Source organism: Pseudonaja textilis, chromosome 5 (genome assembly GCF_049901715.1).
Source record: "Pseudonaja textilis isolate UNSWEBS1 chromosome 5, rPseTex1.2, whole genome shotgun sequence".
NCBI lineage: Eukaryota > Metazoa > Chordata > Lepidosauria > Squamata > Elapidae > Pseudonaja > Pseudonaja textilis.
The window spans coordinates 76,303,087-76,330,728 of NC_141994.1; the positions used below are offsets into that span (position 1 = coordinate 76,303,087).

Below are 27,642 nucleotides of genomic sequence, written 5' to 3' on the forward strand. Positions count from 1 at the left end.
CAGCCCGGAGGCCTTGCTCCAACCACCGAGCCCCCCTGGATTCACCAAGGGACCGCGCCACACCGGGGGCTGCCGCCCTCTCGGCACCGGCCACTGGCACCCACGTACCCAGGGGCGGCCCAGATGGCACCATGGCTTTCTTCTCCGCCTTCACCAAAGGAGGCGCTGTCTGCTGTTTGGCTGTGGCCTGGTCAACAATCCACTGGATGGTCCCTTCGTCCAAATGGGGGAACGGCCTCTGGTGCAGGCGCAGGTGGCAGCCCTCCATGGGCTTCTGCACCTTGTGCATCGTCACTGCTGGGTAAGGGTTCTCCTGGACCAAGAGAGGCGGCGGCAGAGAGAGGTCGGCGTCTCGCCTGCTCCCCACAGAACCAGGCAGACGCCCGGGGTTTACGGGACAATCCGCCTGACAAGACTCGCCTGAGCAAAACCAGGGAAGTACGGCTGGATGCCCAAAAGCAACCCGCTGATTCGGAGTACGTGTGTGCGTGTGACCGGGGTGGGGTGGGGGGAGGGAGGGGAATCCCAGCCAAGCACACCTATGCGGGGGTGAGGGGGGGGGGGGGACTGCATCCCCTGCCCAATCCTCAAAGTGGGAACAAAATCAGGAGATGCTGCGGGGTGGGCAAAGATGCCACGGAGGGCACCGGACTGCATGGCAGGCACACTTCCTTCCACCCAGGGCTAGGTCGGCATACGTTTTTGTACAGCTGCTCTGCCAGTTCCTTGACGTGGCGCAGAACCTTTGCCTTGCTTCCTTCATCGGCCTGCACCCACTTGGCTTCACTGGCCACCAGCTAGGAAAGAGGAAAGGAAGGAAGGTTTTATTTCAGCACTCTTAATGCGCACATGCTCACTGTTCAGCTGGAGCATCGGGGGTGGGGGCGGGGGGGGGGGCACCTCAGACTCCTCCCCCGCCCCCCAAGCCTCTCACCTCATCGAACAAGTCTGTCTCCCGGAAGGGGGCCCCCTCTCGGTCACAAATCCCGCAAAGGCCATGCCCTCCAGCACCTTGGGCAGGAACTCGTCCTCCACCAGCCCCCTCTGCCCGAGGAAGGCGGCCTGCAGCAAGCGGGAGGGAGAAGGGGGCCTGGGCTGAGGGGGAAGGCCAGAGGGAGGCCCCCAAAGCAGCCCTCTCCTGAGAAAGGGACCGCAGCACCCACTGCCCCAGCTGGCCAAGGGACCCGTCCCGGCTCTGGACGAGGGAACCTCCGCTCCGGACGAAAGAAACCTTCCCCCACCTCGCTGGGCCTAAAATCCCGGGACCTCGACTCGGAGCTCCACCAGCCGCTCCTAAGTATTGGACGCCTGGGACACGTCTCTGCTGAAGGCCGCCCTGAGCAAGCTTTCTACCTTGGGTGGACTAGAGAGAATTTGCCCTCTGGCCACTCTCCTCCACAGCCTACCTACCTTGTGGAAGCGGATGACCGGCTCCGGGTGAATACGGATGATGTGCAGGCACCAGCGGTAGCCCTGCAGCAACTGGGCGAACAGGCGGAGGAAGACTGCCCGGATCTCCTTATCCTGCAGCCAGGGGGGGTGAGGGAGAAGGTCAGGGGCAAAGGGGAAGGGGCATCGGCCATGGCCCTGAGAGGCCCCTGCACCCCGCAGCCCTTTGGCAGAGCTGTGCGTTGAGCATCCCTGCAGCCCAAGGAAGACTCGGGACGGAGAAGCCCAAAGCCAAGCAAGTCGGCTTTTCCGCCACACGCTCTCTCTCTCTCTCTCTCTCTCTCTCTCTCATTTACCTGCATCTTGAGGGAGGAAGCAGAGATGGTGGAGGGCGGGAAGGCCAGATCTGCCATCTCCAGCTCTGGGTCCAAGACCTGCTCAGACAAAGTCAGGGATTCGTTCAAAGGGGGGTGTCTCCACTGCCCCCTCTCCGGGGCCACCACTTGTAACGCAAATGCAACTTACACATCTGATTGTGCTGCACCTCTCCCCCTTCTTACAATCCAGTGAAATCGGGGAGAGGCCTGCCTGACCCGCCTCCCAAATGTCATCTGGTTTCTCTGGACCTTGGGAAAAAAGCGCCTTTCTGCCAAGGTAGCAGTTTTTGCCTATTTCCACTGAGATCACCTCCCTTACTCTCTGCCGCGGTCTCGGAGAAAGCCCTTCCAGGTTCCGTCCCTCTGTCGGTCCCCAACCCAACCGCACTGGACACCAGGCGAGGTGTCCTTTCAGCTCTCCCCGTCCTGTGGCTTAAAAGCTGTCCTTGTCCACTTTTTGTGCAGTTAATAAAAAAGAGGCTAAAAGCGACGCAATTTCAGTGCAGTTTCCTGAGACGGCACAAGATCCCGCTGGCACTAGTGATTCTAGGCTTTGTCTACGTCGATTCTTCTATGCCACCCAGAGTCCCCTCTGTGAATGGGTCAGGCACATAAAAGAGATCGACAGGCAGGTAAGCAGACAAGTAAAAACAGAGTTCCTCAGACAGAATGGGCAACTTCAGAAATGTCTGATTAAGCCAGGAGAGGTAAGAACAGAGATACTCATCACACACGACTCCCTTTTGGGTTACGGGGAGCAGAGAGAAGGAGCAAGGAGCGGTCAGCCAACCAAAAAGGGGAGGGGAGGGGAGGGAGGAAGGAAGTGAACTCGGAGGTGGCTTCTACCCACCCTGTTCACACCTTCCTTCCTCTGGCAAACCGCCTTCGCTTTCACTGCACCATCCTTCATGCACTCCTTGCCTTCGGTTCCTTAAATTCCCAGCCTTTCGCATCGGCTCAACCCGCCTCGTCTTCCTGTCCGCTCACTTTTCCTGCCTTCATTTGGGGGGATTAGAGTTTCCTCAGGCTGGAGCCCCACCCCTCGGATGTTACTCTTTCCTGGCTGGGGGTCACCCACTGCCTCCCTCAGGTACCCTGAGATTTAAGGAAAGTATTTTACTATCTTCGTTTTTCTTTCGCCCGATGTTCTCACTTCCGGGCCACAGGGTAGGCAGAAGTATGTTTATTATACAAAGACATTTTTCTTTCTTCTGGAGCGTGGAGCATAAATGGAGCAAGCGCGCTCCTCAGAAAAGAAAAGAAAAGTTTCACTTTAAAAAAAATTAAGGGCATAATTCGCTTACATGAGGTTCTTATAAGGAAGAAAGGTGTAAAATACTTGATTTGCAAAATTTTGGGAAGAATTTATTTCAGCATGACTGAAAAATGAATAAACTGAGTGGTTTTACAGGTTAATCCCCAATTAAAACCAGAACTTGTATTGAGCAATGAATTTGGCAAATTTATTGGGCCGAAAGTTGAATTACATGGGATTGAAATGTAGGTTAGAATGAAATGATTTCTCCACTATTATACAGAACATTTTTTCTTTGATTTGATGGATAATTCGACATTAGTGGAGACAGGCAATTCTAGAGATGAAGATGAGTGGTGCAGGGGTGGGCTTTAGTCTCTCCCTCAACGGTCCCCTCCAGCACAGGGAGCCCCCCAGCAGGGCAGCCAGCAGGGCCCGGACTGGATGCCAGAAGGGCGCAGGTGCTGCAGGGGGTCTTATTCCATGCACACATTCTGGGCAGATGTTCCTGCACACGAGGCCAGCTCTCTGGCTGTGCCATCCAGGATTTGCTCTTCCTGCCTGAAAATTATACCCAGCCACTCTGTGCTGGACTGTCTCTAAGGCCTCTCTATATAGTCGGCTCCTTGGATCCTGTCTATTTTATAGATGTAAAATAACAGCAGCATGATTTCAGTATGCATAGCGGTGGAGAGATCTGACGTTACTTGCAATGAAAGAATGAATGGTGAAGTTGATGGAGCTGGCCGAGATGACAAAATTGACAGTTTGGATTAGAGAAAGAGAAAAGAACAGAGAGAGAATAGAGAGAAAGAAACAGAGAGAAAGAAAAATTAGAGAGAAAGAGAATCTTGAGTCGAGGGACTCGCTTGCAAGCCAGGGGCTGGGGGTACTCATCCCACCCGTTCACAAGTCAATGCTATTTCCCGACCCAGAAAAGAGGTGCCAAGAAGGAACTGAAGGGAATGGACAGCATGCCAGGGTGGTTTGCTAACACCAAGAGAAAAAAATGAGGATTAAATTGCAAAAAACCACAGGAAAACAAAGAATTGGTTGAGAATCTCAAAAGTTGTGGTTGGATGGAATTGAGGAGATCCCGAAAAAGGGGAAAAATGACAAAACAAAAGATAATAAGGACATTTCTGACTTTAATTGCAACAAAGATGGTTGGCAAGGAAGGAAAGGTATGGAGAGATGTTACCTGTATTTCCTTTTCTTTGTTTATCATACGTTTTTATTATTTTTGATGACTGTATCGAAGTGAATAGTATGATGGGTATAAACGTTATGTAGGTAGGCACAATTTTGTTCTGTTTGGTTTTACCAGACTAAAACATTTGTTTCAAGTTTGCTTCGTTGGAAACAACCTATTAATCTGGAGGCAAGAATTTTCTCAACTCTTTCAGAAAGGTATGGGGAGAAATAACTTAAACAAATATTCCATTTCTTTGCTTTAATGCTTTACTTTAATTTTGTTTTAATCAACTTGGTGACAATTTTTAAAAAGAATTTATGACCACCTTATATGTCCAGCAATTTATGTAAGAAAGCTGAGCAGAAATACCTTGAAAATTTAGAAATGTTCCCCGAACAAGGAAATAAACAGAATTAAAAACCACCCTACAGCTCTCCAAGAGGAGAAAAACACCCGAGCCCCCGACCCCAGTGATACAACTCCAAGCCTTTTCTGAAAGTGAGCAGTTGCAACCCGTCCTCCAACCGGTATTACGCGGAGAACAAGGGATGTTCCCCTTAGTACCACCAGCTGCCTCCTGCAAAAATGGCTTCCGGGGATACGATAAAAGCTCCAGCATGTTCGGGGCACCAGCCACCCCAAGAACAAAGCACCGGGCACGGCGGCGCCTTTGGTGTCCCCCCCATCTATGTTGGGCCCCGCCCATTTTTGCTCTTAATTTTGATATTACTGGGATATCAGGGGATTTCAATTCAACTGCACAGAATGTGAAGGATGTATGTGCTTTTGTTTTATTTTTGATGGTTTTCTTACGTATAATAATGTACACTGAAGACAGCATTGAATTTCGTTGTATGAGGTGCAATGCCAATGAAGTACTACTCGTGGCCCTCCTCCCACTCGGACAGGGTTCTCCAGGCAACACTCACCATCGAGAGGGCTTCGCGTGTCTGGTGGAGGAGAGGCTCAGGCAGCAAAGAGATGTGGATGCACTCCGGGATGGTGACCGTCCCTCCTTCGAGATCTGCGATGATCACGTCCAGCTGGGAAGAGCAACGCAGGCCTCTCAACGTCCACAGCCTCCCCCGGGCCCGACTGACTCAAAGCTCCCCTACAAGTGGACCTGGAACGCCTTCCCGGGAGGGGGCAGGAAGGCAGGAGCCCCAAAGGCGATCCCAGGGGGCCTAACTGGCTCTTGTGGGGTTAAGCCCAGAGGACGGCTAGCTCTGCTGCTGGCACCCATGGCGCTCAAGGTCAAGTGCAGCCAGGGCAATTTGGCCACTGAATCGGCCTTCCTTTCACGGCCCAGTCAGGCACCAATGCCACCATGTTCCGAGAGGCCACGTTTTGTGAGGAAAGGTTGCCTTTCATCTGCTATGAATTTTCTGCCCACTTGCTGGCTGGCCCCTCCACCGGGTCTCCCTGGAGGGCTGAGCCCTGGATGTCAATTCCTCCCCCCACCCCCACCCCCCGCATGGAGAAAGTTTCCTCCCTGTTACGTCCTCAGGACAAGGGCCTCCGTGGAGCTGACCGGAAGGAGGTTCAGGGCACAAGCAGGGGAGGGGGCGGGGGGGGAGAGAACAACACCTCTTCACCCTGCACTTGCTTCCTCAGGACAGGGTGAAGATTAATAATTTGGGGCTTTCGAGGGGGAACTGGATGACTTCAGGGAGGTTTCCATGTCACCTTCGGCTGGGGGTGCCCTCCCTCCCTCCCTCCAGAGACCCCCCTGCGGGGGAAGGGAAAGGGGCAGCCAAGCGCCTTCTCATTAGCACCACGGAGGCATCCGGTTGGCCCCTGAGGGAAGCCGAGGGCTGGATCATGATGGGCTTTGGCTTAACCCAACAAGGCTACTTTCAGGTTCTTATCCCAGCCTGCGTATTCACCCCAATCTTTAATCTAGGCTAGAGAGTCTTGCACCTTGTAGTGCATTCTTGTGACAGGTTTCAGTAACTCTCTTCTGTTGCTGTCGTTAAGCAAACCCTGTGGGCCTTTAAGCAAGGACCTCACGTGACCACAGCTTGCAACTTCCTTCTGGCTTCAACAAGTGAAGTCAACGGAGAGAAGCCAGCAGGAAGCTACAGGGGGCTGGAGGCGGACAAGTAGGTGGCAGGCGGGCAGGCAGGGGATCTGCCGAGCGCTGGAGTTGTGACCCGATGACTGGAGGGGTCCCGTGACTAGCCGGAGTTCCAAGGGCTGGTCATATGGACCCCTTGTTCAGCTCTGGCAAAAGGGGTATCCAGCGAGGAAGGAAGGGCCCTTTCCCGACCCCTAGCCCTGCTCCCCGGAGGGCGGCAGCTCAGGAGGGGAGAGAAAGGAGGAACAGGGCAAAGGGGAAAACCCAGCCCCTCCCAAAGCCTGGGTCGGCCGTGCTTCCCGATGCCCGGGTGGGCGCTCCACTCACCAACTCTTGGGTCTCGGACTGGAACATGGAGCTGACCCCGATGATGAAGGGGGTGGGGGTGCTGAGCACCTCCAGCAGCTGAGCGGGCAGGATGGGCACGTACGTGAAGCTGCAAGCGAGAAACCCACAAGGCAGACCCTCTTCAGGGAAGGGCTCCTTGGCACCCACTTAGTCCAAGGGCCGCAGAGGCGGCAGCTCGGGCAGAGGGCAGTGCCGCTAGGGCGGACGAGCTCCAGCCGCCTGAGCCTCTCTGGACTGACCTGTACTTCAGGGGGAAGAGGAGGGCGAGCAGGGCGCGACAGGCATCGGTCAGCCTCTGGTAGCTGCTGGAGAGGAAGAGGATCTTGTGCTCAGTCAGGGCCGCGCAGAAGAGAATCAGGACGTTGGTAATTCCTGGAGGAAGAGCGGGCTGTCTCTGAGGCCTGCCACGGGACCCTCCTGCGCTTGGACGCAGCTGCCAACAGGAGGACCCTCCCAGGACCCAACAGCCTGGAGGGTTCTGGGCCCTGGGGGCAGCTCTCCAAGGGCCAAGAATGGAGCCGCCCCGCCCCCCCCCGAGCGGCCTCACCTAGCTGCCGGAAGAGGAGAGCCACGCTGCAGTTGCTGACAGGGAGGGAATCGCTGATGGGCGTCTGGATCACCTGCCTGTCGCCCGCCCCGAGGGAAATCGTCCTCTGCAGCAAGGGGGGAGAGAAGGACAAGGCCCCGGGGTCAAAGGCTGGACAGGTGGGAAACCAGCTCTTGGCCCTTCCTCCTGTCACAGGAGCGGCTGAAGCCTGAAAGACAACCTGGCAGGACTCCAGAGAAGTTCTCACGTCTCGCCCCATCCGATGCAAAGCCACGGTCCCGTGGCTGGGAAGGGGCCTGCACGATCTGCCCCTGAAGGAGGAGTCCAGGCCCCGGGGATGCTCAAGGGCCCCTCCTGGGCCCTGCAGCAGAAGGTCCAGTCCGGCTCAGTTTCTAGCTGAGCACCCTGCCTGCCTTCCCCCAGCCTCACACATCCTCTCTCTCCCTAGCACACGCCAAAGGGGCCAGGGAGCTGCTTCTGGCCCCCCCGGGCCTCTGGAGCCCCCCCAGGCCTCCTTTTGGGGAAGAAGGCGCCCCGAGGAGGAGAGAAAAGTCGTGCATACCGCTGCTTCGTCATCCAGGTCAGGCTGAGATAGAGACAGACAGAAACGGCACAATCAGTTAGAAACACAGCACAGCACAGACTGATGGCCAAGCAACAAAGAGGCAGTGCGCACGCACGCACACACGCACACACACGCACACACACACACAGAGAGCAGAGGGCCACAAGGCAGCTGCACAAAGCAGGGGGGAGGGGGAGAGAGCAGGAAGAGCACACTAACTGTGACAGCCCCCAGAAGAGCATCCAGACCCTTACTCCCACAGCACTGCTGGAGGCCTGCCTACCGAGAAAGTGGGGGGACGCAGAAGGTAGGGGAAGGCCGCCCGAGCAGCCTTGCCCCCAGGGAGCTCCGCCTGCCACTTGTGGCACACAGACGCCCACCGCTGCCCTTCTCTAGCCCCCTGGAGCCCTCCCAAGCAAACCACAGCCACTTTTAAGATGGGTGGCTAAAGGAATCAAATAAATAAACAAGTAAACTAACTGGGATATAGCTGCTGTGTTATTTTTGGCAAATAAAAAATAAATAAAACCGGTGAGTTAATAAACAATAGACAGTTAGTCCCTCAAAATGCCCCAAAGGCTGTGAAAGAGCGAAAAACTCCCCTGCAGGAAGGAAACCAGCCAGCCAGCCATCCCAGCCCCACCCCCTCCCACCCTCCATTGCTCCCGGGGCTTTCCTCGGCGCCTGGCCTGGAGAAACTCTGCGTGCTGCTATGCATCAGCCTTTCAGAGCCATAGCAACGTCGACCAAGAGAAGAGAAGGGACGTGTGGGGAAGGCCCTCCCTGCCTGCAGCCCCCTCCTCTGCCCCAAAGACTCGGTCACTGGAGGGTCAACCGTGTGGGGAAGATGCGGAACTCACCTGGGAGCCCCCCGTAATGGGGATGGTGCACGTCAGGAGATTCCCAACCACGGTCTCTAGAGAGGTGCTCAGTCCGTCCACGTAGATGGTGTAGATCAGCCCCAGGCAGTTCTGTGGGGGGCAAAGGAGAACGGGGGTGGGGGGATTCTCAGCAAAAGGCACCCGTCAGAGGCCTGGGCCGCCCCGCTGGGAGACTGAGCTCAGCAGCAGCAGCAGCAGCAGCGTGTGCTCTCCCAGGGCAGCTTTCACTTTGCAAAGGGCTCCGAGAAAGGGCCCAAAGGAAGGCAGGAGCCTGCCCCTCAGCAGCTTCCACCCATCCCATTCAGCCGAGGCTTATGGCGGCAGCATGTCCCTCAGCTTCAGGAGGATATCTGAACAACTGGGGGGGGGCGGGGAGGAGTGGTGGTGTTAGGAATATAAGTCACCTAACAGGTATTTGGGTTAGAAATATATAAACCAGGATAAACATTTTAAAACTGTTATCTTTAAGAAAATGAAAACTGCAATTGGGTGTGGTTACTCAAACAGCCATAAGATGGAGCCAGAAATCTGGGTTGTTTTAGTCTTAGTCTCAGAAGAGAGAGTGTGTCTGAGTTAGTATCTCTGTTTTCCTTCTGTTGGAGAATATTGCCGTTCCTTCTAATTGACTGCTATTCCTAGATTTGATGTAAGTCTGATACTGAACTGTTTTTGACACTGGAATTTGTTATTGGATTATCCCTGGATTGAAAAACTGACTGATTTACCTGTGAATGACTTTGGACTGCCTGTTTTGAACTTTGCTTAAACCTTTCTGGAAATAAAAACCTACATTTACTGTACAGTGTATCTATGTTCTGTGTGTGTATTATTCAAACACTTCTCTCAAATACGTCTCCCTGTATGCGCTCGTTCTCCTAACGGGGAATTACCTCAACAAGGAGGAGGAGGAGGAGGAGGCCAGGCACCCAGAGGCCTACACGGTGTGGCTGTATCCCTGTGCAACCTTTGACACCACACTCTAAATCAAAGGAGCATTTATCATAGGTCAGCATAATAATTCTGAACGGTCTCAAGGCCTGGGAGTTGGGGGCAGCATACTGCAGTGGTTCCTCTTTTTCCAGCAGTGAAATTGCAACTTGCAGTACATGATGTCTCACTTAGCAAAGGAATTTCTAGCCCCAGTTGTGGTCACTAAGTGAGAACTACCTACATGTTTGGGTTTTTTTAGTAAATGATTGCATAGTCCATTTTTCTGTTTTTTTTCCCAATTACATCACCTCTATATACCATTCAAAGGAAAATTAAAAACTGATTTGTTCCTACATGTTAATGAAGAAAGACTTTACTTGGGTTTATGCTTATTTTTTCAGACGAAAATAAAAACCATGAAATAAATAAAAAGATGTTTAACCCAATGGGGGACTAGTCTGTCAACCTCATTCAGCTGGCGTCTCTCCTGGCCCCATTCCTCCAGGGCTGCCTGGTCTCCCCACTCGATTCCTGCCCTTCCCCAAGCTGGCCAGAGGGCAGCAAGAGTCACATACTGGGCAGAAACAGAAAACCAACGCTGTGAGACCCGGCGTGTCTTTTTAAATCACTCTTTGCAGCGTGTCTTGGGGGACAAACAGAGCAGTGCTTTGGAGCTCCTCCACTGTTGACAGGTTTTTAGCCTCAGCCTAATTACCCGGGGAGGCCTGTTGGACTGAAGGCTGGGGCTACTTTGGCTTAGAGCTAAGCACTTCCTGTCAGGCTGGGCTTTTAGCATGTGCACAGCGTCTCAGGCAGGACGAAGCCTTTAATGCAAATGCCGTCTCACAAGCCTCAGGAGGGGCTGTTAGGGAGGGGGGGGGAAAGGGGGTCCTACACAGATTAAGACCTGGCGGCGGCTGGTTACGCTCTTGCCCTGGAGGGACCAAGGAGAACCAGATTTGATGTTTGTTTTATCTTAAACTAAAACAGATAATCTTCTACTTCTTACTACAGTGTCGGTTGTGGGATCTTAAGGATAAGATCTTGGAGTTACGGATCCAAGGAAAGCCCTGAAAAAGGGTCTTTCCTTCTCAAAGGGGGTACCACCACTCTTAGGGCCAGATCCCTGGGGGTTCAGGCTGAAACGTGCATCTCAAATCCCGTGACTAGACGCAGAATTGGGAAGGACTCCACAAGTCCTCGAATTCCCTGCTCAGTGCAGGATCCGGCTGGCCACCTGCAAAATCAGCTGTGCGAGTGGCTCCCCCAAGGCTGTCATAGAACCAGCATCTTAACCAGGAAAACCTCCGTTATTATCCACACCCGTTGAAGGAGAGAGATGCACTTTAAAAAGACCCAGTTCTCCAAAGGCAGAGGAAGGCAGAGCCTGAACAGCCATTGATGGCTTCATTCTCAGGTGGACTCCGGCATCGAAGCTGGGGCTGAAGAGGACAGACGGACAGACACACACACACACACACGGCTTCTTCCCACTGGGATTCTGAAAAAAAGAGTTCTACAGCCTGACTCTGTGGTGCCAGCCGGCATTTCGGAATGCTTTATAGCCTTGTGAATGCCTTGTACGCCTCTCCTAGTTCTGGACAAGCTGAACTTTCTGTACGCTTAACAATCCAACCCAAACGATAAGAAGGGAGAGCCCAGACAGCTGAGAGCTAACAGACGGTAAACCGTGGTTTATGGTAACCCACCCTAGGCAGACACTGGTTTACCAAACCGCCCAGCAAGACTTACCCGGAAAACCTCGGTGTGGTCCAGCCGAGAGACAAGCACCAAACTCTTTGGGGCAAAGAGCTGCGAGGGATGGACAAAGGCAGTCACCTCCAGCTCCTCCGCTTCTTCCTTCCTCCAGCGGTTCTGCAGCTGCTGGGGGGGGGGGCAAAGGAGCGGTCACCTAAATCTGCTGGCCGGGATGAACTGCCCGCCAGGGACTGGCACAGGGTGGAGGGAGTGGGATCCCCCTTGCGCAATTCCATATTTGGTGGGGGCCCTGGCCCCAGACAGGGCTCAAGATGGAAGGCGCCTCTTTACCTGGATGCTTTCAATGGCCTCCCAAAAGGTGAAGCAGGCACAGTAATGGCGCTCCGAGTTGATGTCAGTCAGGACAGCAATGAAGAACGTGGGAGGGTTTCTCTCCCCGAAAAGCTGCCATCCGCTTGGCTGGCAAAACTGCAGGAGGAGACCTCATCATTAGGACAGGCCCCAGTCCTGCCTCTGAAAGCCAAGGGGAGCCAGGACCCCTCCTTCCCCGGGGCCCTGGGGCCTCCCGCCTGACCACAGAGAGAGAGGGGGGGGTCCTGCCTTTGGCAAGGAAAGCCTTGAGCATGGGGCCTCTCCCTGCCAACCGTCACTGATTGGCATTGACCCCAAAGAGGGGAGTGCAGCCCAATCTGTAGAGCTAGTCCAGAAGGAGACCGTGGCTGACGGTGCCAAAGGCCTCTGAAAGGTCAAGCAGGCCGAGAAGGGAGCCATGATGGTGCAGTAGCTAGAATAGAGGATTGCAGGAAAACTCTGCCCACAGCTTGCAGTTCAGTCCTGACGGGGCTCAAGGTTGACTCAGCCTTCTATCCTTCCGAGGTCGGTAAAAGGAGGACCCAGATTGTTGGGGGCAAATAATGCAGACACTGTAAACCACCCAGAGAATGCGATAAAGCACTTTGCACAGTATAGAGGTCTAAGTGCCATTCCGATTGCTATAACCCTCAGCCCACTCTTGCCAGAAACCATCTAAAGGTACAAACAATCTCGTTTCCATCCTATGCCCAAGCCTGAATCCTAAAAGGGGCCCACCTGTTCATAAAGGGGGTGGGGGGGGGGGGGGTAGTCAAGGCACTGGATGGAAATTGCCCAATATGGTGGATCCAGCGCTGTCCTGGAAGGGGTGGGGGGAACCAAGGCCTTCTTAGGAGGCGAAGGAACAACACCTGCACATACATGGCAGTTAAGAGTTAGCCAGGAGGGGCAGGCAGCCAACTCGCAGTCCCGAGGGCCCAGTCCACTTCCTCAGGCCCAATAGGTTCACCTTGTTGCCTATCTCTCTCTTGGGCTGACTAAGCCATGTCCTGATGTCTGCAGCGGTCTGGGTGAGGAGGAACAAGGTTCACCTTAAGCAGAACAGGACAGAATGGGAGATTTTACAGTCTCTCTCCCTCCCCCCACCCCACCCCCGGTTCTGGAGATGCTCCCTCTTTAGTTTGGGGTGGAGTTGCACTTCCTCAGACAGAAATGGTAGGCTATCTGGGGGCTCTCCTGGAGCCTGGAGGGGCAGCCACAGAGAAGAGGGGACTGACTTATTTCTCAAAGCACCTGAGGGCAGGACAAGAAGGAGGGGGTGAAAGTTTGTTAAAGAAAGATCTGACCTGGAAGGAAGGAGGAATGGGCCCTTAACTTGAGTGACCGTCCTTCTCCAGGAGTCTCTACCTGCCCTATTGGACCTGGCAGCAGCGGTGTATGCTATGGATCCCATCGATTTTTTAAAAATGACATTTTGCGGGACCCAGGAAACACCTGTCCTCTAGAATACCTGGCTAGAGGGTCAGAGAGAAGATGGGCCGGAAGATGCTGGCCTTCCAGAAAGTCATGGGAAACTCGGTGGTCTGCCCAGACATGAAGTCAATGAAGCCTGGCTGGGTTGATGTCACTTTATATAGCTTTATATTCTTTCTGATTTGAACCCTATGCTTAGCACTGCTGTGAAGGTGTTTAGCGACTAGATCGGCTTCTGTTGATACTGTATTGCCTACTGGAGTGAAAGGAATAGTGATCCAGATCTAAATAAAAGCAGACCACCCCAAATAAATGCATAAATAAATGCATAAATAAATAAAACTCTGGGAGTTGCTCTCCACCCCAATGTCCTTTGCTCTTCCTTCTCCCTAGGCAGCAGCCTACTCACCAGTTCGATCCCCTGGGGAAAAGGGTTGTCCTCCCAGTCCTTCTCTGGAAACCGCTGGAGTATTTGGCCCTGGCCATCTCTGCTGCCTAGAAAGGAAACCAGAGGTTTTAGCTCCTGCTCCGGCAGCCTTCCTGAATTCCCTGGCCTTGTGGAGCGGGGTGGAGCGCACGCTAGCAACTTCTCCTGCCTAGATGAGATTGGAAAAAATCATACCTTAATCTGATTTGACAAGAGGAAGTATAAACATAAGACCTCAAATTATAAAAGTCCCAGATTTAGTCACTACAGGTAGTCCTTGACTTAGAACAGCTAATCGAGTGACCGTTCAAAGTTACAACAGCATTGAAAAAGGCGACTTGTGGATGTATTTCACACAACCATTGCATCATCCCCCATGCTCCCGTGATCAAAATACAGGCGCCTGATGGTTGCAGTGTCCAGATCATGCGATCCCTTTGGCGACCTTATGACAAGCAAAGTCATTGGAAAGCCAGGTCCACTTAGCAACCCTGTGACTAATTTCACGGCAGTCGTTCCCTCCTTCCGAGGTTAGCAAAGCGAGGAGACCCAGGGGGTTGAGGGCCAGAGGCTCAGAGAGCGCTATAAAAGCACCGTGGAGCATCAGACACGTCTAAGGGCTATTGCTATTATTGGTATTATTTGAAAAAAAAAACGTTGGAGGTCACCATTGTTACATATTTGTTTAATTTTTTATGTCCTGCTATTCCATTTCCTTTTTCCTTTTATGTTAGAATTTTAATGTTTGTTTTTGAAATGTAATAAATATATTTAAAAATTATTTAAAAATGAAAAACATTAAAAGCTGTTAAAAACAAAGCTAAAAAGAAAAAGTAAACATTAGACAAATTGATGTTGTTTATTTTTAGTGCTATTTAAAAAAGGAATAGAAAAAGGAACAAAACACACAAAAATAATCATGACAGGAATGTACATTAGTACACAATTCAAGGAGGGAGGGAGGGAGGGTTCCAGACAGGACTCAGAAGTTTGGGTTACCAGTGGCTGACCGACAGGAAGGTGAAGAGTTGCCTGCCACACCTGTTCATCTCCGCCCCGCCTGCTAAGCTAGCAGCAGTGGCTCTTCCATCCTGAGGATCAAACCCCCAGCTTCTCGCTGCTGCTCTGCTCTCCTCTGCCTTCTGCGCATCCGCGCGTCCGGCAGGCACGGGACCCAGCTGTTCTTCCTCTTCCTCATCAGCCACCTCTGGACCTGGGGGCTGTTGACTCTCTATCTGGGGGCTGACAGGCGGCCCAGGCTCCGCCTCTGTCTCTCTCTGACAGCTCCTTTCCCTCTTCTCCCCGCTCGGAGCTCTCAGGCTGCCCCGACTCCCACGCCGCCTCCTCCTCCTCATCTGATTCGGCTGCTGGGCGGGAGGGGGGACACACAGACAAGCTACAACAAAAATACTTACAGAGTTCTTCAATTACTGGAATATCTTTACAGAAAATGTAATTACCAATTAATGAGAGATTCAGTTCCCCAGATCAGGAGCTTGATCATCAACCTTACTTATTGTCAAATATTTACACCCTACTAGAACTCTCAGGTTTGCAACTTTTCACTGGTTGAAACAGTACATCATAGGGCACTAATTTTTGAACCATGGTACCAGGCTGTCAGCTGCAAGAAATCAGGAAGCAAGGCCATTCAAATAAATATATAAATGCTCTGTCTTACATATTGGCAAAAAAATAATAATCAGAAAATAAAATACAAGCTGAATAGTCAAGATCTTGGTGATGATCCAAGCTCTGTCAAGGACCTTGGAATACTCATCTCTAATGATCTAAGTGCCGGAGCCCACTTTAACTACATAGCCAAAAAGGCATTAAGAGCTGTTAACCTAATCTTATGTAGCTTTTTCTCCGGTAATATTACTCTACTAACTAGAGCATACAAAACATTTGCTAGACCAATACTCAAATACAGCTCATCAGTCTGGAACCCACATTCCGTATCTGATATTAGCACAGTTGAGAAAGTCCAGAAATATTTCACAAGAAGAGTTCTCCACTCCTCTACTCGTTGCAGAATACCTTATGCCACCAGATTTGAAACTCTAGACCTAGAAAACCTAGAACTAAGCCGCCTTCAGTCCGATCTTAGTATATAAAATCATACATTGCAATGTCCTACCTGTCAAATGAATATTTCAGCTTCAACCATAACAATACAAGAGCAAACAATAGATACAAACTCAAAGTTAATCGCACCAAACTTGATTGCAGGAAATACGACTTCAGCAACAGAATGATCAATGTCTGGAACACTCTACCTGACTCTGTGGTTTCTTCCCCAAACCCCCAAACCTTTTAACCTTAGACTTTCTACTATTGACTTCACCCCTTTCCTAAGAGGTCTGTAGGGGGCGTGCATAAGCGCACCAATGTGCCTACCGCCCCTGTCCTATTGTTTCTTTTTATTTTTCTTATATGTATTCATGTATTCATAACTATGTTTTTACTTATACCTACTATCTTGTAAGCAATTGACAAACCAAATAAAATAAATAAAAATAAAATAAACAAACAAATAAATAAATATAGGTTTATGGTATGCTAACACTCTCTTCAAGAACCTGAACTACTAACGGTCAAAGCAGATCAGCAGTAGGAAGAGTCAGCAGAATTCAAGGTGGGTTGAATCTCTGGTGGGTGCAAAGGGACTCGAGATGGATGACGCACTTGACCCCTCCCTCCTTTGGACTCGGCCTGGTCATCTCCCACCTTAACTGACAGAATGAGTCCAAAATCCTGGTCCCACAATTCCTGTGGCATATTTGTGGTCGCTTTAGTATGCTGACTGCTACCCAGAGGTTTGATAGACCATACTGCCCTAGTCCTCCACCGAGGCCAGGTAGACTGGCCCTACCATTGGCTGCTGGAAGGCAGTGAGCAATGGTCAACCCAGGCAGCAATCAGAATTCACTCCTGTTTCCAGGGCTTTTTTGCCCTTGATCATTGTGTTTCTCTGTTTAGGTAAGGAAGTATCTCTGAAATAATGACTCAGCAGGTCACAGATTGCCTAATTAAATACCGGAGGTCAACAACTGCTGTTTATTTTATGATTTGGACAATTTAAGAATACATGTTCATACATAAACTTACATACATACATACATACCACCTTTGGTTGGATGGACAGAATTAGGATCGATATGCACTTGTGGCAACTCTAAAACGACCATAGAAATATTAGTACCTCTAAAAACACAATACAGAGATGCTAAGAAATGAGTAGAATAAAGAATTAGAAGTTCCTATATTGCGTAAACAAAGGGATAATATAAGAGCAAAAGATCAGGTCCATACATGAAAGTCCAATTAAAATGATTTATTGTTATTCATGGCTATGCCCAGGAATCTTCTCAGCCAATGGTTAGCACCTACTCGGAGTTAGATAAGATCTGTGAATTCAAGAGGGGTTGGATTTGGTTCACTTATGGTTACATGAGGATCCCAGGCTGATCCCTCTTTTTACTCCAGCCCCCACATTCTGCCACCCTTTCCCCCTACAGCGCGTTGGCTTCAATAGTAAGAGCATCAATGGACATTAAACTATAACTTAAACAAGCATTTCTTGGATCCACAACAATTATATAGAAAAAGGATTGTCTAAGACAGCATTTTGTTGGAAAGATAATAAGAATACTACTACTTTACTGGACAATGTAAATGAATATAACATGCCCTAACAATGGCTAAAAAACTAAGAATGCAGCATTGGAAAGTGGTGTGGTGTGTGTGTGTGTGTGTGTGTATGCGTGCGCATGTACGTAATTATTAATCAGATTTCTACAGTCACCCATTTTATGATGTGATTCCACAAGTCCACATGGTGTACAACACTCAATAAAACAAATGCACATTAAAACACAATGAAAGATACAAAGAGGAACATTAAAGTGAAAATTGATTAAAACTAAAAAAAATATAGAACCCCAAGCAGAGAGAGAATGAGTGATAGTGGAGCCATCTAAACAAGTCCCTGGTTTGTTGGAGCCCCCAGGCCTGATAGCATAACCAGGCCTTGAAGGACAGACTTCCCGACACATCAACCATGACCAATGTCGGGAGGGGGACTATTTCATTAAGGCCGAGAAGCCCACCACCGCCACCGCCGCCGCCACCTGGCACCCTCCAACGCAGGAAGGTCCTTGGCAGATGGCGTCCAAGGCCCCCCCCTCTCTGCAGGCGTAATCAACGGGAAAGCTCCACCCAACGAATGGCAAACGATCTGACTACAGCTTGAGCGTCAGCAGACAGACCCAGACTGGGACTCCTCTCCCTCCGGGTCAGAAGGTCACAGCGGTTGACAGCCGAGGAGGAACGAGAGGGCAAAAGGGCATCAGGCAGCTCTGTCCTTGGCCTCCTTTCCCCTCTTCCCTCCACTCACCTCACGGGTAGAAAAACCAACCTCTTCCCCTTCCCCTTTTGATTGCTCCAGCGTGAATCTATCAGGTGGCCTCATTCATTTTTACAGCGCACAGATTCTTCAATATCCCAAGTGACATTTTAAGGCTCTCCTAATATGCCTTGTATTCAGCAAGAACAACTTCATAGACTAACTTCCCCTGTTTAATTTGATGCTTTGCCTTCTCAAACGGGGCCTGTCTGAAATACAATGATGGTGGCTGTGCTAAAATTAAACAGGTCTAACTTGGACCCTTATGAGCCAGGCATTCTCCTCCATTCTACCCATAAGTTCTTGACAGTCCCATACACCACATGTACTTCCTGGTTGATGGGATGAAGGCACAGGAAGTTGGCTTACGAGCTCATCTCTGGACTAGAGATTCTGGTTTAGAAAAATTTGTTTAAGGATTTATGATGCTGACCGTCAATCTTCAAAGAAGACCCTGAATTCTCATTCAGTTGTGTCCCTATCTTAGCTTAATATGCACGTACCTCTCTAAATGTGAAATGCTAGCCCTGTTCTTATCTACGGTGAAGAAGACGACTTGCAAAATTTGACACCTCTCCTCATTAGATAAACTGGCAGCTGGCCCGGATCCATCTGGTGACTCTCTGGTACACCAATGGCACCGTATCTCTGATCTCCCCCCTCTCTCTCTCTTTCTCTCCATCTCTCTCTCCCTCCCTCCCTCTCTTTGCCATGTTGGAATCATTAATTACCATTTCCTGGGCATTAACCCCTCAGGCTACTCTAAAACTTCCTGTTTGCCCAACTTCGTATCAGCCGCCCCTCATTTTCCTATAAGCACGATGATGCCTTATGAAGGTCTCCACAAGTTTACTCATCAGCAAAGCTCAGCACCAGGGGTGTTTGCATGAATACAAGAAGAGCCCACAAGATGCTACAGTGAAGAATGAGGGCATCACAATCACTTGACATTTTCTATAGGTTTTACAATATAAGCTAGTGGTTCTAGAAAATCTTTAAAAACCGAATGAAAAACGGACTTCCGGTGGCATTTCCATCGAAGACGGACCAGAGACAGCGATCGTGCATGACTGATCCGTGCTTGCCCTGTTGGAAGGGTCCCCGAGGAACCGTAACCATCTGACCCACCTTGTAGGGGTGGAGGAAGAGGGGGAGACCACCAGCTGGGTTGAGAGGAGCCGCATCTCCCCTCCCTGGCTTGGTACTTACTCCCCTAGAAGACAGGGAGAAGTGGCAATTTAATGGCTGCCTTGAAGACGGGAAGCTGCCGGGACCTAAGTTTGTGCTGGAGAGGAGAAGTGCTGAGTGGCGTGTAACTGGATAAAAGACTTTGAAAAATTTGTTTTTTTAAAAAAACCCGAAAAGCAGAAAGAAAGAGTCCTCACTTGGAAGAATGGTATCAGTGAACGGAGAATAAGAGGAAAATATAAGGTAAAGGAAAAACCGGAAATAAAAGAATTGTAAGATATCAGAGATTAAATTTGAACTAATATACAGAATTGGACATTAATTAAGCATTGGATAAAATGCTGGACTTATTTGGAATGGATAAAAATTAACATTAATACTACGGAAAAGAGAATTTTAAAAAAACATGGTTAAAGATTTTCCTCTTTTATGTTTTTAAGGAAAATTACTGGTTGCATAAATATTTGAAAGAGAGAAGAAGTGGAATAAAAGATTAATAATACAACAAAAAAACCCAGAAGTTTTTTTTTAAAGAGGAGACTATAGTAAAATATAAAGGAATACAATATTTTGGGATTGCTGGAGATTGACTGTGACAAGAAAACAGAAGAAAGAGAAAGTGAGAGAAACGGAAACTTTTGGCAAGGACTATAATAGAAAAAATTGATCTTTAATAAAGAAATGGAATAAATAAGCAAAGAATTTAAGTTGGAGCTGCAAACTGTGAGAGGTATGTTAAAAGAAAGAATGAAATTGCTGGACACAATGATTAGTAAAGTAATGGCGTTGCAGCCTGCAGAAGAACAAAGAAAGCCCAGAGACGACGAGTCGGAAGAGGGAAACAACAGCCCAGATGACTATGGAGAGCAAGGACTACTGCCAAAGGATATAAAAGGATTTAAAATACAGGCATTGACACCAGAGACAACAAATAAAAGAGCTAAGGCTCCCAAGACTAAGAAGAAGAAATAATTATATAAGAAGAAACCCCCAAAAAGAGAACTGGAAAGGGTGGGGGATAACATGGCTGACAGGCAGAGGGGAATAAAAATAATACCAGAAGGGAAAAAAGAAGAAAGACCGGGGAAAATTAGAAAAGGAAAAGCTGGCTAAAATTAAAAGAAATAATAAAGCCGGAAAAAAATAGAGATAAGGGTTAGGGATTCTATAAGGGGGATACCGCATGGGAATGTATATTGGTATTTAGTCTAAAACTTGCTGGGAAATATTCTAGGATTGTACAACTATACAGGCTGTGAAAGCCTGACTCACAGATGAACTCTATACAGAAGCCTGATGATGCCAGATGACATTCTGCCAAAACGTTGCTAAAACCTTAAAAGCACAACTATAACAACGTGGGAAAATACCTGAACAAAGCTGAATACCATACACACACACACACACACACACACACACATATATATATATATATATATACATGTAGGTCTAGGTGTGTTCGGGTCTTTTCCCGTGTAAGTATCTTGGCGGCGTTTTGGCGAGGTCCCACTCGCCATCCTCAGGCTGGTGCTTTCGGCTTCGTGCCAGTGCAAGCAATATTGAATTAATGAACCGAAATATGAAATGCAAATTTATTTAAAGATGAAATGGATAATGATATGTTATTATATAAGATTAATGGAAATGAAAGCATTACTATGTACAAGTGTTATAACCTGGAATTATATTGCTCACGTGAAGAGATGTGTAAAATTTAAAAAAATTAAAAACTTTTATATATATTAAAAAAACCTGAATGAAAAACGTAATTGACTGGCTTAGCTAAGCTAACGATGCATTGCATCATTAATGGTCACTTAAAACAACACAAACAAAAAAAAATCCAAGTTGCCTCCCTTTTATTTCCAGCCACGTCTCTCCAAAAGAAGCAAACAAGCCGAGGGGCAAAGGATGTTTTAATAATGGGAACATCCTCAAAAATACTTTCCACTCTGCAATTTCACATATCAAAGATTTTATCTGTGTGGCTTAAATCTTCTTTTCAGAAAAGGTTGAAGCAGGGTTTGTTTGTTTTTTTAAAAAAATAACCAATTATAAAATGGACTACTTTTTAAAATCCTTGAGCCAAAACCCATGTGGCTTATTATATGTTTTTACTGTGCCTTACAGCAGCGCCCCCCCTCCCCAACTCTTCCAGCTTGGAAGCCTGGGGGTGGGTGGAGGGCAGGGCTAGCGGGCACAGAGGGGGTGGTTTTGTGTGAATGGCATTTGGAGCAGCAAGCGCCCGCCACTTGCACAAGCGAACCTGGGCACGTGCTCACCCGCCACCTTGTGCAGCCTGTTTCCGAACAGACTGCGGCCCAGGAGTTGGGGACCCCTGCCTTACAGGAATCATTTCTGGGAAGAAGTTCAACATTGCAAGATACATCTAGAAAACACTGGGATGTGGGCACAGTTGTGATTATTTTAGTAGTAGTGATTTTCTTCATATCATGTGCTCAAAGTACAGTAACAAAATTTGATTATGAAATAGGAACAAAAGGGGCCTCTCATTGATTTAGCTCTGCTGAAGCAGTTTTGAGTTTCATTTGCCTGATCTATTGAAATCTGGACGAGGAGGTGTTCAACGGCAACACTCACCTACTTGGATCACCTACTTGGTTTTGTGCAATGGGGCTTTGCCTGGGGCAGCCTTTAGCGATACCCCAAAAGATTCAATGAGCCCAGAATACCACAGCCAGAGGGCTGGAGGGACGAGCCCGCTGTTGGGGCAAAGCCAAATCGGAGGTTGTTGCATCAGCTTTTGAATCCAGTTCAAAGTACTGGTTGTTGCTTAAAGGGCCCTCAGCACAGGCCTGGCATCTCCCGGGCCCTGCCTTGCCAAATCTGACCTGTCCGGTCCGACCATCTCGACAAGGCCCGCTGAGCTCCCTCTCTCTATGAAGTTCATTGGACCAGGGTGAAGCGGCAACCCCTGTAACAGGCCCATTTCCTCACCTGGAGGAGGGAACTGCACCTACGCTCCTTATAGGCTAAAAATGGCTAATCCCTTGATCTGGGTACTTAGTTGTGCTACGTTCTCAGCATTTGAAATTTAACAAAATATTTACAGTTATAAATTGTGCATAAGGAATAGCCAAACTCCTCGCCGTATATCGGCGGAAAGTAAACCTGCATCTAACTGCGGCAGCAGGTTGTTGGTCTCTGATCTCTGTTAACCCCAAATTTTATAACCCGAACCCTGTCCCAGTACCCCGGGGGCAAACCATTGGCTGCATCCTAATGAGCCTAACCTCTCTGGGTAGCTGTGCAGCTACCTCAGTAATTGCGCACCGACTATAAAGACCGAGCTTTCTGTGAAACCAGAGCCAGCGGGCAGCCCAGAGGGAAGCGCTTGGCTGGACAGGGCTGGGGCCGCAGCCCCCTCTGCAGGGAAGAGGGACTAAACCACTAAACTGCTGCTTGAGCTTCCCCTGCCTCAGGCCAAAGCCTGGAACGAGGTCAGTCGCAGGTGACCAGCTAAGTTTGGGACTGGCTACAAGAAGCCTCTCTTCGGAAACTGTGCCACGGGGATATTTTAGGCAGCTAGACCTCACCTACCAAGCCTCATTACCCCAGCCCAACAGCTCTATTTAAGGCAGCCACAGATGAACAGGAAAAACCACAGAGGGACCAAGCCCTCTGCAGACACCCGGGCAAGGCTTTCCCCCCTGGCGGTTCCCAAACAGAGCCAACTCTGGCCACCATGGCAAGCCGTACCTACTGATTACGTGATGTATTTTTTACCCGGTGCTCAGATGTCCCTGTTTCATAAAACGCACTGTGTTTCTATAGATAACTCTGTCCGGCTGGAGCAAAAGAACAGCAATTTACTGCAGGCGAGAACATTCCTTCCCTGGAAGAAGGAGCAGCCCTTGGCAAGGATGGAGGAGCTATCCAGCCTCCTCCAAGCAGACCGGAAAGGCCTGGGAGCCGGGACGGTCGGTGGCTCCCAAACAGAGAAGGGAGAGGGGCCTCGGGAGGGTGCTTCTCTTGAGGCCGCTTTGAAAGGGAAGCGGGTGAGGAAGGCAAGCCAGGAAAAGCTTCTTCGTCAGCACAAGCAGACCTCCACGAATCCAGGCAAACAGTGCTAAAAATATTAGGATGGAAGAATGGAAGGCTGAGTCAACCTTGAGGTGGTAAGATTCGAACTGCCAAACTTCGGGCAGCCGGCAGCCAGCAGAATTAGCCTGCAGGACTGCATACCGAGCACTGTGCCACCGCGGCTCTACGCCTTCCTTCCCTTCCCACTTTGGGAACTGCTCTCCTCCTGGCCCTTTCCCAGGAACGGGGTGGAATCCATCTCTCTCAAATGGCAAGTGCACCACTCATTTTTATTCTCCTTTTACTTAAAACGCATCTAACAAGAGAGCTAGAAAGGACCTTGGAGATCTTCTAGTCCAACCCCTGTTCAGGCAAGAAACCCTCTATCCTCCTTAGCCCCCCTTTTCATCTTAGTTCTGTCATGAAATCCTACTTATCCCTCTTCATTGAAAGGTGGTCTTTTTGACTGGAGGTGGAGCTGGAGAGACGTCCGGAGCGACTGTGGCTGGGAGAGCCATCCTGTCTTCCAGGAGGCCGTGCCAGGGGCTGCCCATGACCCGTAAAGCCCTTCAGGACACGGGGCCCATGGGCCATTGGCAAGGCTGCCTCTCTCCACTGGAGGGCTGGCTCTCTGACGAGGCTCAGGAGGGACGCCTTCTCGACCGTGGCGCCCTCCTTCAGAACAACAATACTCCAGAAATTTGGATGGCTCCCGTCCTGCCGTTCTTTCCTTTCACAAGGCATGGCAGGATCTGATTCTTCTCCTGGGCACCAGGCGGGTTGTCGTGATTTTTAGCAGGGCAGAGGGAGGGGCAGCAAGATCTATTTTCGTCTCGCACAAATATCCATTATCACAGTATCCATGACAAATGGCCGCCCAGACTCATCCACCCATATTTAAAACTAGTATCTGCAATGAAACACATCCTCCACTAACTACACAACTTCAGACACCTTTCATGTCTCCCCACAGACTTCTCCTAACCTCTGGTGGAATTGGGTTAACAAGGGCAACAGGGTGAGCCGGGACAGCCGTCACTAAGTGACACAGTCACCTAGCAACAGAAATTCCAATTTAAACTCACTTTTGTAACTCAAGGACTCCTTGTATTTTGCTTCCAGGGCCCGCACTGCCTGCTTCCTCAACTAGGTGCCGAAAACTGACGCGGTGTCCAGGCATGGCATAATGGAAGCAGAATAGAGAGAAATGAAGGTTTCACCCAAACCTGACCTGGTATTTCTGACAAAGCAGCCAAGGATCCCGTTTGCATTTCTGCGCTAGCATCTCAATGTGGTTCATATTCCGTTTATGAAACTCAAATAATTGTTGATGCAAAGCAATTTCTGTGATCTTCTGCATGTCTGAGACTCTTTTTGATTTCTCACTTAACTTTTTATAATATTTTATCTCTGGTAGAGCCTTTTCTGCCGGGCATCACTGCCCTTGAAACCTCGTCCCCTAGAGAAGAGAATGGCCCCCATCCCGCTCGCCTTCCAAAAGGCGTCTCTGTCACTGCTGCTGCTGCATCCAGGGATCCAGTCAGAATTTGGAGCTTCCCGGATGGTTATATTGACTGAGCCATGACATGCACTTGGCCCCTTCTCATGCGTTATGGCTTTAACCCAGTTCTAATATGGCATCAGTTGTTTTTATTTTAACTGATATCAGTATCTTGGGGGGGGTTGGGGGTGTCATTTTTGTCAAGCATGGTGGTTTTAATTAGGTGAGCTATCCAAAGTCACAAATATGAAATGGGAGGCTATACAAATCAAACGAAAGCATGAATAAATGAATGAAAAACTGGAGGGAGGGAGGGAGGGAGGGAGGGAGGGAGAGAGGGAGGGAGAGGACACGCCTTGGCGTCCACTGTTGTTTCACAGACCTATTTCAGTGCTCTATCATAGGTTCTGTATTTTGCTATATCTGTAAATGTCATTTTTTTTCTTTAAAATTAAAAACTGGGTAAACACTAACAATTACCCATTTTGCTGAAATGACATGCACACAGACACACAGCAAAAGACAAAGGCCACTGTTGTTACGTGTCCAAGGGGTACAAAACAAGAGGCTTTCCCTTCACCACAAGGCGGCCAAATAGGTTGGCCCTCACCCGCAAAAGACTCTGTGCGACCTCTGACCCGGGAAATGCCCCAAGCCACTGGTGGGAAGCTGGCCCTGCTTAGCTGCCACCCCACCCAGTCAAGAGGACACCGACTGCCACTGAAAGTGGGAGGGGGCCCCCCGGGGCATCCTCACCACAGGGATCTGCACTTAGGCTTAGACTAACTTTATTGTCCCTTTAAATGTACGCTAATCGGCAGGCAGTAAAATGAAATTTGCATACAGTTCTCAAAAGGGTCACCACCTCCTATATACACTACATAGAAATGACAGGCAGGCAAGCGGGCAGGCATGAAGCCACATACCCACGTATATTATATGACATGGAGAAACAACAGTCTAGTTTGGATGTATACATGTACATGGCGAGAGAAACGAATCTTGCAAGTTTACCAGACGGATGGCGCAGGGAACAACGCCGTCACAGAATCTGGAGGTCCTGCTAGAAATACTTTGAAACCTCCCCCCAGAGGGGAGCAGCAGAAACAGACCCTAAAGTGTGCGGGGGGAGGGGGGTCTAACAATGCTTTGAGCTCTAAGCACATGGCGCTTATAAGCGGCATCCTGAATAATGGGAAGCGAGCTTCCTATAATCTCCTTGGCTGTCCTTACCACTCTCTGTAGGGACTTTCTTTCTGAGGCACTATTACCAAACAAAAACATATGAAGAACGGTTGCAAGAACTGGGTATGTCTAGTCTGATGAAAAGAAGGACCAGGGGAGACATGATAGCAGCCTTCCAATATCTCAGGGGCTGCCCCAAAGAAGAGGGAGTCAAGCTGTTCTCCAAAGCCCCTGAGGGCAGGACAAGAAGCAACAGGTGGAAACTCATCAAGGAGAGAAGCAACTTAGAACAAAGGAGAAATTTCCTGACTGTTAGAACAATTAATCAGTGGAACAACTTGCCTCCAGAAGTTGTGGCTGCTCCAACACTGGGAGTTTTAAAAAGATGTTGGACATCCACTTGTCTGAAGTGGTGTAGGGCTTCCTGTCTAGGCAGGGGGTTGGACTAGAAGACCTCCAAGGTCCCTTCCAACCCTGTTATTCTATTCTAATTCTAATTCTTTTCTACCACCAAACCAAACAGTGATGTAGTTTGTTAAAATGCTCTCAATCGTGCCTGTGTAAAAAGTGACCAGGACGGAAGGAGAAATATGTGCCCTCCTCATCCGACGCAGGAAATGCAGGTGCCGGTTTGCAAACGCTTCGCTAAGGGTATTGTGTGCAGAGGCCAGTTCCAATAGTTAGTTATCCGCACCCCCAGATACTTAATCCTGTTGAGCCTCTCTACGGCTTCATCCTTGATCCTGAGTGGAGCAGGACTGTGCGGCTCTTTCTAAAATCTACAACGATCTCCTTTGTTTTATTAGCATTTAGAACCGGGTTACTTTTATTGCCCCAGTCCACCGGAGCCTTCACCTCTTCCCTAAAAGCACCTTCACCGTCGTCCCAGATAAGACCCACCACTCCCATGTCATCTGCATACTTCGCAATATGATAGCACCTTTGGCACAGCAGTTGTGGGCCATCAAGGTGGACAGTAGTGGACTGGAGACACAGCCCTGAGAGGAACCTCTGCTCAAGTAGACGGGAGTTGGAAAGTTTTCTCCCAACTCGCACAAACTGGGGCCTATTGATAAGGCCATCAGGTATCCAGTTACATAAAGGAGTATTAAAACCTAATAGGCCCAGTTTGTTCACCAAATGCCGAGGAATGATTGTGTTGAACGTCAAACTAAAATCAACAAACAGCATTCGCACATGAGTATTCTTCTCCTCGAGGGGCGCCAAGCTAAGAGGAAGCACCTAGGAAAGTGCATCATCTATAGAGCGGGTCTTCCGATAGGCCAACTCTAATGACTCAAGTGTAGGGGGAAGGTATAAAACCATATAGTCCTTTACCAATCTCTCAAAACTCTTCATCGTAGTGGAAGTGAGTGCAACTGGACGGTAATCTTTAACACAAGTGATTATAGATTTTGGGGGGCACTGGTGTAACGATTGCAGTCTTAAAACAAAATGGAACCACGGCCTGATGCAACAAGAGGTTGAAGATGCCTGTGAGAATGGTGGTCAGCACACCCTCCTTAAGTACTCGCCCAGGGACCTTATCAGGACCCGCAGCTTTCCGAGTATTGACTTTCTGCAGGACCTGAGCACCTGTTCGTCAGGAAGGGGAACAGCCGTCCTTTGCGGAATGTTTGCTGCCTCAAATTGTCCCAAAAACATATTTAGCTTGTTTAGAAAATTTAAAAACCAGCAGCTGCCTCACATACCAGGACCGAAGCTCAGCAGGGCTTGTAGGAACCAGCAAAGCTCAAAAGAAGCCTGTTCCCCAGGTCTTCCTCAATGTGACAGGATGTCATAGCCCTCAAGAGAAACACT

The 27,642-nt window shown here is 49.4% G+C and overlaps 1 protein-coding gene across 1 annotated transcript in view; it reads right to left on the bottom strand.

Annotated features, from left to right (window-relative positions):
* The window catches only part of SBF1 (SET binding factor 1), a 49,728-nt gene that overhangs the window by 14,589 nt on the left and 7,497 nt on the right, over positions 1-27,642 (bottom strand). Inside the window, 14 exon segments of the mRNA XM_087935476.1 lie at positions 109-313; positions 699-797; positions 935-960; positions 963-1,062; positions 1,411-1,524; positions 1,746-1,823; positions 5,146-5,259; positions 6,621-6,729; positions 6,881-7,013; positions 7,189-7,294; positions 8,614-8,724; positions 11,317-11,448; positions 11,614-11,751; positions 13,478-13,563. Coding sequence (XP_087791602.1) covers positions 109-313; positions 699-797; positions 935-960; positions 963-1,062; positions 1,411-1,524; positions 1,746-1,823; positions 5,146-5,259; positions 6,621-6,729; positions 6,881-7,013; positions 7,189-7,294; positions 8,614-8,724; positions 11,317-11,448; positions 11,614-11,751; positions 13,478-13,563 — 1,551 coding nt within the window.